We start from the raw sequence: 14,703 nt of genomic DNA on the forward strand, positions 1-14,703 counted from the left end.
ATTGCCGTTAGGATCCCTGTTACAGAGAGCGTCTCAAAGGGGTGGGAAAACACTTCAGTCACATAATTGCAATGCAAATACTAGTCACTAACAAAACACATGGTATCTACATACTAGATTATTCTGTTCCAGACACAGGATAACACACAGCAAGTTGTACGTCTTCATGGCGACAGTTTTATAATTATCTAACAGGTCAAGGATGCAGACATTTCTGCTGAGCGATAACCATGTTGAAAACAGTTTCTCTGCTGTTCCTCAGAGGCCTTCTGAGAAAGGAATCAAAGATGTCAACAACACAGAAACTTTCTTTATGCTAAGATGAAACAAATAAAGGCATATAAGACAAGAACATTATAAAGGCACATGAAACAACAAATATTTGATAATAATATGTATAATTTACCTAACAAAGTCATATGAGAATATAGTAGATATAACAAAGGAGTGAAGTCGTATTATTATAACTGTACAACTGTATTATTGAAACTTTATTCTTGTATTATTTTGACTTTATTCTTATATTTTCTCATCATGACTGTAATACTCCGTCGTATAAAACAGTCCAGGGTTTATTTGTAAATTTATTGTGATGGAAAACCAAACCTATCGCTGGCCAACACTCCATATGTTCCCCCGTCTTTGAAGCAGTAGATTTATTTTTTCCGTGCAGGATTCCTGACTTCACCGTATTCCCTGGACGCCGACAGACATGCTGGCCGCCGGCGGCTACCAGCTGAGCGAGGAGCATCTGTGGTGCTGCATCTGCCTGGACGTGTTCTCCAGCCCCGTCACGCTGCCCTGCGGACACAACTTCTGCAGGAGCTGCATCCAGGAGCACCTGACCTCTGACCCCCAGCGCCGGTGCCCCATGTGCAAGGAGCGCGTGGACAAGAAGCACAAGCTGGGTGTGAATACTTTCATATCGGAGCTGGCCGTTCAGTACAGGCAGAGCGCAGGAAGGAAATCTGGAAGCAGCTCAGAGCCGAGGAAAGCGCCGTGTGGAGCTCCAGTCAGACCCAAACCGCTGACCTCCAGGTCCTGGCTGCTGCTAGCTGCTACCCTGCTAGCGCTGCTGCTGCTGCTCACGGCTAACCTGCATCTCCATCAGAGCCTGAGCAGCGGCGAGTTTTCTGGTTAATCATAAAATTTGAGTATTTTGGAAAACATTTACTCCAGGAAATTTACTAGAGAAAAAAATTTATATTTAGGTTTCATAACGACTTTCAGAATTTTTTTTCCCGAACATTTCTGAGGTTAATCTGAAAATTTCTGAGTTTTTCTAGCAAATCTTCAACTTTTCAAACTCCAGATTTTGTAGAAAAAATGTGGATATTTCTGAAAGTAAAGCCTGGTGACCCGCCAGGCTTAAAATACTCTGAGGTAGTGCAGATTCAATCATGAAGCGTTAGTGATTGTAGTAACGTTTTCTACCAAACACGTGACCTCGGCAGGTGATTTGGCAGCGGCGGCTGAAGATCCAGGAGCTGAAGCGCTCCCTGCAGCAGAGCGAAGAGGCTGCAGACGGGGAAATGGCGGATGGCGTCCGGATCTTCAGCTCCCTGATCCAGACTCTGGAGGCGGCGCAGGCGGAGCTGATCGGGGCGATCGAGGAGAAGCGCAGAGCGAGGGAGAAGCAGAGCCAGAGTTTGATGGCCGACCTGGAGCAGGAAGTGGGGAAGCTGCGGCGGCGGCAGGTGCAGCTGCAGCAGCTGTCGCGCTCCAGCGATCCGCTCGTCTTCCTGCAGAGCTTCCCGGCGCTGAACGCCGTCCCAGCCACCAAGAACTGGACCCAGCTGAGGATGTGTCCGCTGGTCTACGATGGCCTGACCCGCACGGCGCTGCTGAGCGCCACCAACCAGCTGACGGACGCCATCAGGAACGCCATGCAGACGCTGCAGGACGCGGCGGTGGAGGTTCTCCACCGCTCCGCCGTGGACGTCGATCTGGACCCAGACACGGCGCATCCCGCCCTCCAGCTGTCTGACGATCGGAGACGGGTTCAGCTGGGAGACGGCGGGAAGACGCTGCCATACCAGTCCAAACGCTTCGAAGCTTTGGTCGGCGTCCTGGGGAGGCGGGGCTTCTCCTGCGGGCGGTTTCACTACGACGTCCAGGTGAAAGGAAAAACCGCCTGGACGCTCGGCGTCGCCAGGGAGTCCGTCAACCGGAAGGTCGAACTGGACCTGAGCCCGGAAAACGGCTTCTGGACCATCCGCCTCCAGAACAGGAAGGAGTTTGTCGCGCTCGCTAGCAAGCCGCTTCCTCTCTCGGTGGGTTATAATCCGGATTGGGTGAGAGTGTTTGTGGATTACGAGGAGGGTCAAGTGTCGTTTTATGACGTGGAAGCGGCGGTTCTGCTTCACTCCTTCACCGGGTTTTCCTTCTCTGAGAAACTCTTCCCGTTCTTCAGTCCTGGTCCGAACGACGGCGACAGAAACTCTGCTCCTCTGATCATCACTCCTCCGACTCAACACGCAGAAAAATAACACAGACATCAGTCAGGACTTTTCATTTAAAGGGCCAGTATCACATAAATCATCATGTTATAAAGTTATTCCCTCATCACAAACATGGAGTTTTGCTTTGACTCTTTCATGGATGTCTGACAATCATTTAATCTCCACGGCAACCATTCAGCTGGGTGGACCTAGCCCCGCCTTCAAGACGCAGCTCCTCCCCCACTCAGCTCCTTCAGACTAGCCAGCAGCAAATAGCAAACAGCTGCTGAGCTCATTACAGGAGCTACTTCTCAGTGAAACTCAATTTTAAATATTGAGTTTTAAATGAACTGCTTGTAAATACAAATACAAATATATATTTTTGATAAATATAAATCTAAAGAAAACTGTCTGGGAAACTGTTTTCCTGTTTTGCGTCACAAAGAATGGAGATACAAAAGTGGAAAAAATTCAAGAATCATTGCAAAAATGAAATATGTTTATAGACAAATAAAAGTTAGAAATTACCTTCATAATTTAATATTTAGCTTCTTTGTTTATCTTGCATTCTTCTTTTCAGTTGTTCATAAAGAAACGAGAAGGAATATGTAAAAACATATTGGTTTGTTTTTACCAATATGTGTTGATATTTTGAAGATTATCGATTGTCAACATGGCTCAGAAAATAGCTTGATTGTAGAATATTCCATCAACCCAAACCTAAAACCAACGAAGATATTCTGGCTGGAAAAAATGTTGTTTTTGTTTTTCCAGTTGGAGATAAATAAATTTACTGCAAAGTGTTTATTTGCATCAGGCAGGAAAACAATGCAGTATCTGAAGGAGTGGCAGCTGAAAGCAACCGTCAAATATGTCTTGATTGAAATGTCAAGTTTCATTGAAAGTGTTCAATCGTATTATTGTCACAATCCTTTTCAGATTAAAGGTGACAGATGACAGAACCTTTTAAATCAAGTACTTAATCTTTTCTGTGTCCAACTAATTACTATTTTTAGTGAATCATCTGTTATGAAGGCAGTAAACAGGAGAAAGGTAATTACTGTTGACAAAGAGCAGGAAGAACGAGTTCACAGTAAAAACTGCCGATGACGACCATGTCATCAGCACTGTTAAAATCACTTATTTAATTGATTTAGTTTTTTCTTTTTTAACAACTCTACCTGCTTGAGCTCCAGGCGGCTGCAGGTAAATAACCATCTAAAAGTTGTCTAGACTGACTAACCACAGATCCACTTGGCATCGAGACAGAACTGATAAAATCAAAGGCACATCTTAACATGCAAATCAAACCGAAGCATTTTCTGCCTGCTGTTCGCTCACATTCTGGACATTCTGGTGGTTTCTAATTAAGGAGAATTTATTTTTATGACAAGGTTGATGTCTGGGTTCCTTTCAGGCTGAAGTCGACTTTAAAATCTGTTCCTTTCAGTTCAACTGACAAATAACTACTAGATATTTATATCCTCCAGATTACTGTTGTTTCCTTGAAAAGAAGGAAGTATTTAGTTGTAGCACCACAGTGTTCACGTTAAATTGTGCTACAGAACAACTTTGAGTCAAAGAAAATCCCAAAACACGTATGACAGAGTTTTACACGCAACTAATTATGTTTTTTTCAAACAAACTGATTCTGATTTTTTCGCAGCAAATTAAAGATCCTGGAGATGCATTTTATTTACTGTTATTCAATTATATTCAATAATTTCCCGTCTGTTTCTATATTTGTGTTTAAAAGTCAGGTGGTTGCAGGGTTTGTTGTGTTACTGATGCAAACTTCACCTGGTTTAAGATCAACAGGAACCGTCATGTCACTAAAACACCAAGAAACGTTTTTGGTTTTGGAGTTAAAGCTGCAGCAACTTGTTTACATATTTATTAAAACTGTCACCAAGTCTTGACAGTAGAGTATGAGACAAATAATCTGGGAAAAACACAGAGCTCCTCTGCCTTCTCCCAGTGCTGGCTAGAAACAACCAATCAGGGCCAGGAGGCGGGTCTTAGCGCTGTCAATCATGAGCACCATGGAGATTAATCTCACAAATTTCTTAGGAAAAACTTGGAAATTTCTGAGTTTCAAAAGTTAAAAAACTGAGAAATTCTTGAGATTTTTTTAGATTAATTTCAAAATTTCAGACTTTTTTGGTAGAAATTTACTCCTTTTTTTGTTTTCTATCTAGAATGGCCCTAATCCGCCATCGTAGTGGTGAGTGATAATATCAGAAACAAGCTAACCAAACCAACCCACCATCTGATCCATCATTGTTAGGTTTCAATATGAACTTTACCAACCCATCATGAGACTTTTCAAAATCAAACTAAAACACAACCAATCAGAACCAGGAGACGGGTGTTAGTGCTGTCCATCATGGCCGTGTATACGCCATGATTCATGGAGGTGAATCTCAGAAATTTCTGGGTTTCAAACGTTGGACATTTTCAACTTTTAAAACTCAAAAATTTCCAAGTTTTTTCTAGGAAATTTATCAGATTAATTTCAAAATTTTATGCGGCTCCTCATTTTTCTATCTACAATGGCCGCCGTTGCAGTGGTGAGTGACACTTTTGTGTGAATTAGAAACAACCAATCAGAGCCAAGAGGAGGGACTTAACAAAAGCTAAGGCTAGTTAGCATGGGAACTGATGACGGTGCATAAGCAGTTTGATTGGGAGTTGTTTCTCCACCCTTAGCACATGTAGCAGCTCTTTCCTGAGGTTGATTGACAGCGCTAAGCCCCTCCTCCTGGCTCTGATTGGTTGTTTTTGGTGCAAAGGGCAATATTGGCTCAAGAACAAGATTGATCTTTTCACAGATTATCTGTCTCATAACAAACAACATGGTGACAGTTTTAACTAATATGTGAAAATCTTTATTTTTTAGTAGAAGTTGGATCCTGCGGCTTTAAGGCGTCATAAGCCCAACCTGGAGCGTCAGGATCTGCTGCTATCAGGCAGGTAAAGCTTCGCGTGTCGCCTCTTCCTCAGCTGCTCTGCCTGTGACGTTAATACTTCAGGAATAATTACAGCACAAACAGTTTGTATATCAGCTGCACTTCGCAGTATGCAGACGTGGAGCTTAGCGTCGCCACAGACTGGATGGATTATGGTAATGTGAAATACATCAGAACCGGCTGGTTGGGATATTAGAGCATCAGGCAGATTATGGAAATATGATGGTCTGGATCTGGGATTTCTCTCCACAGCTGAATGAGTCAAAGTCTTTCCTCTAGATTAACTTTCTCTGTTTTCTCTGAAGTTTCTCTCTCAAAGACACAAACTCTAAACAGACGCAGTCACCTCTCGATGCTCAGACATGTTTTAACAGAACAACATGGAGCAGGCATTTTGCTAACATGATACTTTCAGTTTGTGATTTTATTGTTCCTGTTCTCCTAGTTTCAGGTTTAGAGCCTGCAGACATTTTGTGTCAACCTGTGGATGACACACAGTGAAAATAATCAGCCTTACGCTGATACAGGAAGCGTTTTTGTTGATTTGTGAGACATGACAAATCTGTAATGACATGAATGACTTCAAATACTTTTTGTTTTCTTGAGTTGGTTGAATTGTCAACTAATTTTCTGGTTGAATAAACTTGTAGGGGTTGAAATCACTGCCCAAACAAGACACAACAGCGTACTAGGGCCATTTTAAAAAGAAAAGAAAATGAGTATATTTCTTTTAAAACATTTTTAGATTAATCTCAGAAATTTTCTAGAAAAAACAAGGAAATATCTGAGCTCCAAATGCCAAAAATATTCTAGAAAAAAAAATTTCAAGCTCAGAAATTTCCATGTTTTTTTTTCTAGAAATTAATTGATCTCAAAATTCCAGATTTTTTTTGGGCAGGAGTTTAGTCGATTTTTCTGTCTACAGCGGCCCTTATCCAGCATCCTAGTGGTGAATGTTAATATCATAAACGAGCCAAACAAACCGACGTAGGATCGGCCCCATCAGTCTTTATCATCAACAGCTGCGTTTTCATAGGCTAGAATATTGTGCAAATTGAAATTATGAAGATAAATTTGCTTAATGGAAACTTAAGCAAACTTAAAACAAAAATCTTGAGCACACAAACACACACGCTCATTAATATTTATTCATTAACCCATAGTACTTTTTTATTTCTCACTAATGTAATGTTGTTCCTTATACTGTAATGTATAATAAATAAACACTAAAAAAAGGTTTTGCAGTTGGATAATGTAGTTTTTCAGCCATACCGAACTAAGCTCTGTTTCCATTAGCAGTAGAATTTTGGAAATTTAAATTGTGAAAATAAATTTACTAAATGGAAACAAATCCGAAAAAACGCATGTTTTGTTTTTTTCATAAAAAGTTTTGGCGCTTGGATGAAGCAGGTTTTTCATGTGATCACCGACCGGATGTTACCACAGGCGGAAGCCCCGAAGAAGAAGACGACAGGAAGTGGTAGGAGGATGATGGCGCTTACTGTGTAAACAAACTTATTGCTGTGTGATTTTAGTTAAGTTTTTTATTTAATGGAAGCAGCAATTGTGAAAGTGTTTTTACATTAGCGGAATATTGACACGGTTTGACGTAAATCTGGCATTGAAACGCAACTACTGACCAAATCCGAAGTCATTGAAGGTATTTGTTTTATTTAACATATTAATCCAAGTAATGGCAGCACCATCAGACTGTTAGTTCACATTTCTAATGTCTAGAAATGATAAAACATGGTGTACATGTCCTTTAGGTCTCTCACCAGCTTCTGTTTTCCGAAAAACTGAATCAAACTTCCAGCTAAGACCTGATTCAACTCTCCTCATCCTGTTCTCACTTCAGTAAATCTTTGCTACGAGGTCAGTTCAAACTTCTTCCTGTAGCGCTGTCTTCAAGAAAAAGGCAGTGAATCAGCATCGCAATGTTCCACTAAATAAGGATTTCAATTACTCAGAGACAGATGGGTGTATCGGTGTTGTTGTACCCGTCGCTCATCCCTCCAGATTCATTAACTTCCTGTTTCTAAACCATGCTCCTCATCTTCTTGACCGTGTCTGATTAAATAAGCTGTCAGTCTGCCGGCTCTGCCCCAAGAGCTGCAATTACTCCGATATTATTACCTCAGTGCACCACACACAGGCTTACAGAGCTACAGGTTGAGACACCAGAATATTAATTTCTGCAGTGGTGCAGCTAAAACAAGTAAAAAGTTGTGACTTTTATCAACTTGGCTCAGTCATGTACCTGATTTAGTTTTCTTTGTTGTCAAATTGACGCAGGAATGTCGCAGAAAACATGAGAAATACCCACCGAGACTCATTTAGGGTTCATTCACACCAGCAGTTTAATCCGCTTTAATCCAATTCCACTCCGTTTGCCTACAAAATCGGTTTGAATATGTGAATGCCAACCGGACCGGAGGCCATTCCAAAAGCAGGAAGTGAACCACGGAGCAGGGCATTCTGGGTAAATAGAACCAAAACAAACATGCTAGTAGGAGAAATGTTTCTTGTTCTTCAGCCAAAGACAAAAGAAAAATCTTCCAACCGCTAAAATCTCATGCCACTCAATTTTTTTTACATTTCATGAAGACGTTGCGCTCAGTTTCTTCAGAGGTTTATTGTGTAATTTCCTTCAGTGGTTTGTGGTGCAGCGCCCCCACAGGCCAGGAGGGGAACAGGTTGCTCACAGGGTTTGGTTGGTTTGTCTCAGACAGAGAGAGAAAGAACCACAGCAGCTGGAAATGTTGCAACTTTGGTCCCCAATTGAACTGAGGTGGAAAAACTGCCTCATGATCTCAGTGAAAGTCCAATTAAAAATACTCTATTAATCCCAGATGGATATTAAATATTGTTGTAGGCCACATTACACAACTGACTACAAAGAGTTGCTTTAAATGTTTTTCTCCGTGTGTGTATGATGGTTTGGAGCTTGATTGGTTGGATTTAACCTACTTTGTGTTGCCAAACAGGTCATATTTGATTCTACAATTCTAGCAACATTAAGGTCTTTTAATTACTACTTAAATTTTTATATTCTGTACAAAAATATGTTTTCCTCATTAAATTCATGATTTAACAAAGGAGAGAAGTTATTTTTTGGCCATTAATCTAAGATGTTTTGGATCAATTTGAAAACTGCTTTTTACTCAGGATATTTCTAGCTGATTATAAAACATTGTTGATCTTAGACATTTTAGTGAGACAGCAAAGCAAAAAAAGAGGAAATCTAAAAGGATTTATAGGACGTATGGGTTTTCAGCCCATATATCCTTTTTAAGACTTTTAGAACCTCAATAAATGTCATAAAATATTCCCGCCAGTCACTTAAAACTACATCTTTGCCTTTCAGCTCGTGTTTAATCATTTTTTGTCCTGCAGTGTGGAGGTTCAGCCACCAGATGTCGCCACGGTCCTTTAACAGAAACGTCTTGGTACTGAAACCGTTTTATTTTGCTGTATTTCTGTTATTTCAGCTCATTTTCATCTTCAACCAACAGTTTATTTTGCCTTTAGAGCCACTGAGGCGGAACTTAAACAGGAGCGAAAATGTTTTATGGGTTTCATTTACATAAAAAACTTCAATTCATGGAGAAATTATAAAGTGCAAAGATCAAACCAGCCGTAGTTCTTCATCTTTAACAGCATTTATTTTTACCTACTTCCAGCGTTACTGGGGATTATTACCGTGAATTTAAATGTTTCTAATAGGATTTAATGTGTTTTTCATTAATAACTTTCTGTCGTTTTATTCACTTTGATCAGATCCAATTCTTTGATATGACGTCACTCCTTTTCCAGGCTGTTAACAGTTGACGCCAACAAAAAGCTAAAACCCACAAATATCTTTATAAAAGATTGTAACTGCTTGTTTTATTAGTTTTAACACCAAACATAACTAAATATGCACTAAAACTACAAACCTTTACTACTACTAAACTAGTAGTAAAAACCTACTAGCTTTCACTTGTAGCTAATAGTAAAAACTAGTTTAAACTATTAGTAAAACTACTGGTGTAATCGATTAGTTTTTACTGGCAGCTATGCTAGTTTTTACTTTGCTAGTAGTAAATACTAGTAATTAAACTATTAGGAGAAACTACTAGCTACAAGTGAAGGCTAGCAGTGAAAGCTTACAAAGTTCATGCAGCCACTAAACTTCCGGGAATCCTCAAATGATATTTCCTGAAGGTCTAATTGAGGTTAATATTTGAAAGTAGCAAATATCCTTCAGGGAGTTTTTCACTCAATCATTCCATGAATATTTCCAGAGGCAAACTTGGAAGCTGCTACTACCTTTTTTTTTTATTTATAAATGTTTAGAGGATTTTCCCTGAAGGTTTCAATCTAAAAATGTGTCCCTACACGGAGCAAAGGTCACCAAAATTACTAAAGTCTTTTAAGTCTTTAGTTTTCACTTTCTAAAGAAGAAAAGTTAGTTATTTTCTGGGTATTGGGGCAGTAATGACCAGTTGTCCACTTTAATCTAGTGAAATAATTATTTTGAGTAATTTTACATCTTCTGCCAGTGAAACTAGAATGTGAATGAGGTAAAAAGCTGAATATATTAAACCGGGATGAATCGGCGCTCTGTTTCATTCAGATGAACCTGTTAGACGGCTAAGCTCCGCCCCTTCCGGATGAGTCAGGGAGGTGCCGGTGATGAATGAGTAACGCTCTCCTGCAGATGCGGCTCCACGTCAGTCTGCCGGTGTCGGTGTGTCGCTGAGCCCAGCGGGGAAACGGCCGCAGGCGGACAGGTAAGACTCCGGTTCCGGTTCTGGTTCTGTTGACAGAACTCTCTGCCCGGTTCTGGAAACGGGCTTGTGGCGACAGAAACTCCGGCAGCGCCGCTCATTTGCCGCATGTCGCCTGTTTTTCTCTGACATTTCGGTGGTTTATTTGTTATTTTTTAGTTATTTCTTTTCATGTGTTTTTCTTTGAGACGTCAAGTTTTTATTTGACCGTTTAAAGATGTCATGGAAACCACGAGCTTCAACTGAAACCTACAGTTTTATCAAAATCACCCAGTTTAACTAAACAGCTGAAAATAAAAAGTTATTTATTGTAACGTTTATTTATTTATTATTCTTTGAGGGTTTTTACCATCAGCATATCATTGTCATGTTATGTAAAATTATTATTATTTATAATTTTGTTATTTGAGCTGCCTTCATTTATTTCAAACTAAAGGAACTATTATTTAATGCAGTTCTGTTACTTTTAAATAATATATAGTTTATTCATTTTTATTTCTTTTTTAATCAGCTGAATTTTGCTGGGTGACATTTATTATTTTACTTAAAATTTTGAGTAATTTGTCACTAATTTGGCAGATTAACCACAGAAACTAACTCAAGACCATTTCAAGCATTTAAGTATTTACTTATTTATTTAATTATAGCTGAAAATGGCCCATGTATTTTTTTTAACTAATAATAAATATATGTTCCTTTTTTAGAGTGATATCTTCTGCATTTTATTAAAAAAAACTTTAGAACTATTTAAAAAAGCCTAAAAGTCAAAACTTCTGTTAATCTATATTAAATTAAAATAAACATTTAATGCATCTGAAAAGTTTATTTATTGATAAGTAAATAAAACCTATATGTTCTTTATTAATAAGGATTTTTTTCTTTTTTAAGTGCCATCTTTGGTGTTTAATTGAAATTTGCCTCTTTGTAAAAAAAAAAGAAAATTAAACTTCTTCTGTTTAGTTATTGATATAAAAATAAACATTTAATGTCTCTAAAAATGTATTTATTTTTCCAATTCGTCTCTGTGAGTGAAGCTAAGAACTTTGTTCCCAGGAGATTTTAAGACTGTGTCCTGATTATGATTAAAGCTGCTGCAGAAAAAGTTAATATTTTTTGTGAATCTTCACAGAAACAGGAAGTTTTTCAACCAATCAGGAGACGGAGCCAGAAGGGTTCAGTTAGAACACAAACAGGTTGAACTTTGACCTGCTGGTTGTAATAAGTATAATAATAACTTCTGGCAGATTATTTCCAGTTTCAGACGATTCTGCGTTTAAAGTTAATTAATGTTTACATCTCTTGTCCTTAAAAGTAGCATTTAGCATGTAGCATGTAGCGTCCCAGCCTGTGATTAGGTGGAGGAGCCATCTTGTTTATCTCCAGTCAGAATGATGGAGACCAAAAGCTGAACTTTTTTAACACAATCTCAGGAAATAACCACAAATTAAAAACCATCGATGTTTTTATAAATAATAAAGTGACTTAGATTTGACCAGTAGGGGCACCAAAAAGTGACATTTTTAATTAAAGTTGATGAACTTTACTTAGTTTTCATTTTATTGTATCAGTTTGCAATAAAAATATTAAAAATAAATTATTAAACATGGACAAAGATTTAATGTAAAATCCTGCTATAGTTGGAAAATATGTATTTTTAAAGTTTTCCCACTGAAAAAGGGACTCAGATTTGTGGCATAATAAATGAAAGTTGTACAGTTTTTAATTTAGTCAAATTTTACCATTTTAGTCCTTGAAATTCTTTCCTATTTCAAATTCAATTAAAAAATACTTTATTGATCCTGAAGGAAAATAAAATAAAATTAAATAAAATACTGCTTGTGATAATAATTCTTCTTCTTAAATTAAAATAGTATAAAATAATGATCATAATCACCGGACAGTTGTTTCTCTGCCTACTATAATATTAAAATAAAAGGAAAATGGCTGACAGATGAGGAGCACTTCCTGTTTTAGCTTCAGTTTTCCATTTAAAAAATATAACTTTGTAAAACAAAATCTTATTCTTAGAAATCATAGAAATTTAGCAACAATTAAAATTATTGACAGTTTATTGAAACCAAATCACATAAAAACAGAAAAACTTAAGTATAAAATCAAATCTAAACAGCTGCTCCGTTTTTACCTTCCAGGTGATGCTGCAGGGATGTCTTCATCCCTCTTCCTCCTCCTCTCCCTTCTCGTCCCCACCCTGATGTTGGAGTTTCGTTACCATGACAACAGAGAAATCGAGCAGTACCTGCTCCAGGTCAGCGCCGACAACCCCGACATCACACACCTGTACAGCATCGGCAAGTCGGTGAAAGGTAACGGCAGCAGGACACACAGCAGCGAAAATCCACAAATACTTGAGACTTCTTCTAAAAACGCCAATAACTTCTGAGTTTAAGAATTAAAACGGTAAATACAGCTCAATATTCATTATGGAAACCGCCTTAGCGCTAGAGCAGAAGCTAACATCCACAGCTGGCTTTTCTCTTAGCAGTTTAGCTAATTAGCAGCAAGGAAAGTGTATGGTGCTCCTGGATTGGCTGCTTTTCTAAACGCTTGCTAATAGCTAGCATTGCACCTAGCTTCCAAACCAATTTCAGATAAACTCTGTGAAAAATAAAGCACAAATAATTTGGAAAATTATGCACAAACACTGAACAGTGAATAGACGAAGATTAGCTTCTGAGCTAACAGTCGCTGCTACAGATCCCTCCTGGAGGGCAGAAAACTGCTAGCTAATGATTACTACCCTTGGTTTTAGCTGTGAAGTTATCTACATAACACGCCTAACTTAAAAGGTATAAAGTGCTTTGCTACTAATTGTCAACACTATGATAGCTAGATAACGAAGCTAGTTATGCTAGCTTGACTATGGCATCCTTAACATGTAGATGTGCTGCAGAACTCAATGTGTTTAGGTTAAAAAATTTTTAAAAAGTTGACCAACACACCAACTTTCTGACAGATCATCAGTAAAGCAGGACTTGAAGTTATCTAATGATCAGTGGCTAACTGATCAATAGCTAACTGATCAATAGCTAACTGATCAATAGTTAGCTAATGATCTAACTAACTAAGATTTTCAACTCAGATGCTGCTATTTTTGCAGCATCTGAGCACATTTATAAAACTATTAAAACGTCCTGAAGTTTGTTTTCTGGTTTTGAAACTATTGGCCTTTTGAACTGATGTGAAATAGATTTTTTCCCAACAGACATCAGCTGTCGGCAAATCACTCGTCTGGAAAAAATGGAGGAAAATATCAGTCAGTTGGTTGTTCAACAATAATTCGATTGTTTTTTTTAAAAATGTCTTTTGTTGAGAATTTATTACCGATCAGTAATCATATTACTTTGACCTGTTTGAATTCTGCACATAAAATGTAACCAAAGTGTGTAAAAACTAGAACTACTGCTACAACTGTTAAAAACTATTTAATAATTAAAGCTTGAAAATACACTCAAAAACCTGAATGAGACAAACAAAATGTCACAACAAAATAAAACTGTTGTAACCCTGGTTACAATACTTTTTATAAGGTATTTATAGACTTTGAATTTGTGCACAGTTGCTGTAAAAAAATATTTTATCTGAATTTTATGTGAAAAATCAACAAGAAATGGAAGGAAAGTAAAAAATCAACATGCATTAGAAAACTTTTGGTTGCATTTACAGGTTAATCCAAGCAGAAAATGTTTCAAATCGGAAGTCATTTTGTTTCCACATGCAGAGGGACAGACGGCTCTGATCGATGACCCGCGCAGCATCAGGTGTCTGTAACCGTAGCAACCTGGACGGCGGCCGGGCGTCTGCTGCCGCCATCGAATGACGGGAAGCTTTAATCACCCGCAGACCGACACACACAGCTAATCTGAGCTAATCCAGGACGCCAACTGGCCTCCTTCCAAAACGCCTCCTTCTTTCTGTTCTCACCTCGTCAGTCTGGGTCAGCGGGGGTCGGTCCGGGTCGGTCCGGGTCGGTCCAGGTCGGTCCGGCGGTGACTCGCCTCTCCCAGGGAGCTGCAGGCTGGTCGAGGCTCGTTCCGATTCAGTCACTAAATATGACTGAATCGGTTGTTTATAGTTAAAGGTGCAATCTGTAAAATCAATACAAGAACATCTTCGCTATTAATCTCTAATCTATAAACACCAAAAGGAGACGGACTTTTCTAATAATCTATAAATGTTGAAGGTTTTGGTTTCTAAGTTTGTTCTTTAGGCACAAAACAGATTTACTATTCAGAATGTTTTACTGTGAGAAAATGGAATTAATGATCCATCCATCCATCCATCCATCCATCCCTCCGTCCGTCCGTCCGTCCGTCCATCCAACCGTCCGTCCGTCCGTCCATCCATCCATCCATCCATCCATCCATCCATCCATCCATCCATCCATCCATCCATCCATCCATCCATCCATCCAATGTAATCAGTTTTGGTTCTGTATAAAGTCTGATTGTCTCAATGACTGAAACATCTCTCTCTCTCTCTCTCCCTGTCTCTCTCTCTTCC

General features: G+C 38.8%; 1 protein-coding gene and 1 pseudogene across 4 annotated transcripts in view; both read left to right on the plus strand.

The window, feature by feature from the left end:
- Positions 1-281: 281 nt before the first annotated feature.
- Positions 282-2,572, plus strand: LOC114161097 (nuclear factor 7, brain-like; annotated as a pseudogene).
- Positions 2,573-10,063: 7,491 nt separating this feature from the next.
- The window catches only part of cpm (carboxypeptidase M), an 18,472-nt gene continuing 13,832 nt past the window's right edge, over positions 10,064-14,703 (plus strand). For 2 of the 4 annotated variants that reach the window (XM_028044157.1, XM_028044159.1), the window contains exons 1-2: positions 10,064-10,185; positions 12,333-12,506. In XM_028044157.1, coding sequence (XP_027899958.1) covers positions 12,347-12,506 — 160 coding nt within the window. In that variant the 5' untranslated portion in view covers positions 10,064-10,185; positions 12,333-12,346. Of the gene's footprint in view, positions 10,186-12,332; positions 12,507-13,921; positions 13,962-14,017; positions 14,282-14,703 lie in introns of those variants that run through there. The other 2 variants (XM_028044158.1, XM_028044160.1) reach the window with 2 other exon arrangements.

Source organism: Xiphophorus couchianus, chromosome 17 (assembly GCF_001444195.1).
Source record: "Xiphophorus couchianus chromosome 17, X_couchianus-1.0, whole genome shotgun sequence".
Lineage (NCBI taxonomy): Eukaryota > Metazoa > Chordata > Actinopteri > Cyprinodontiformes > Poeciliidae > Xiphophorus > Xiphophorus couchianus.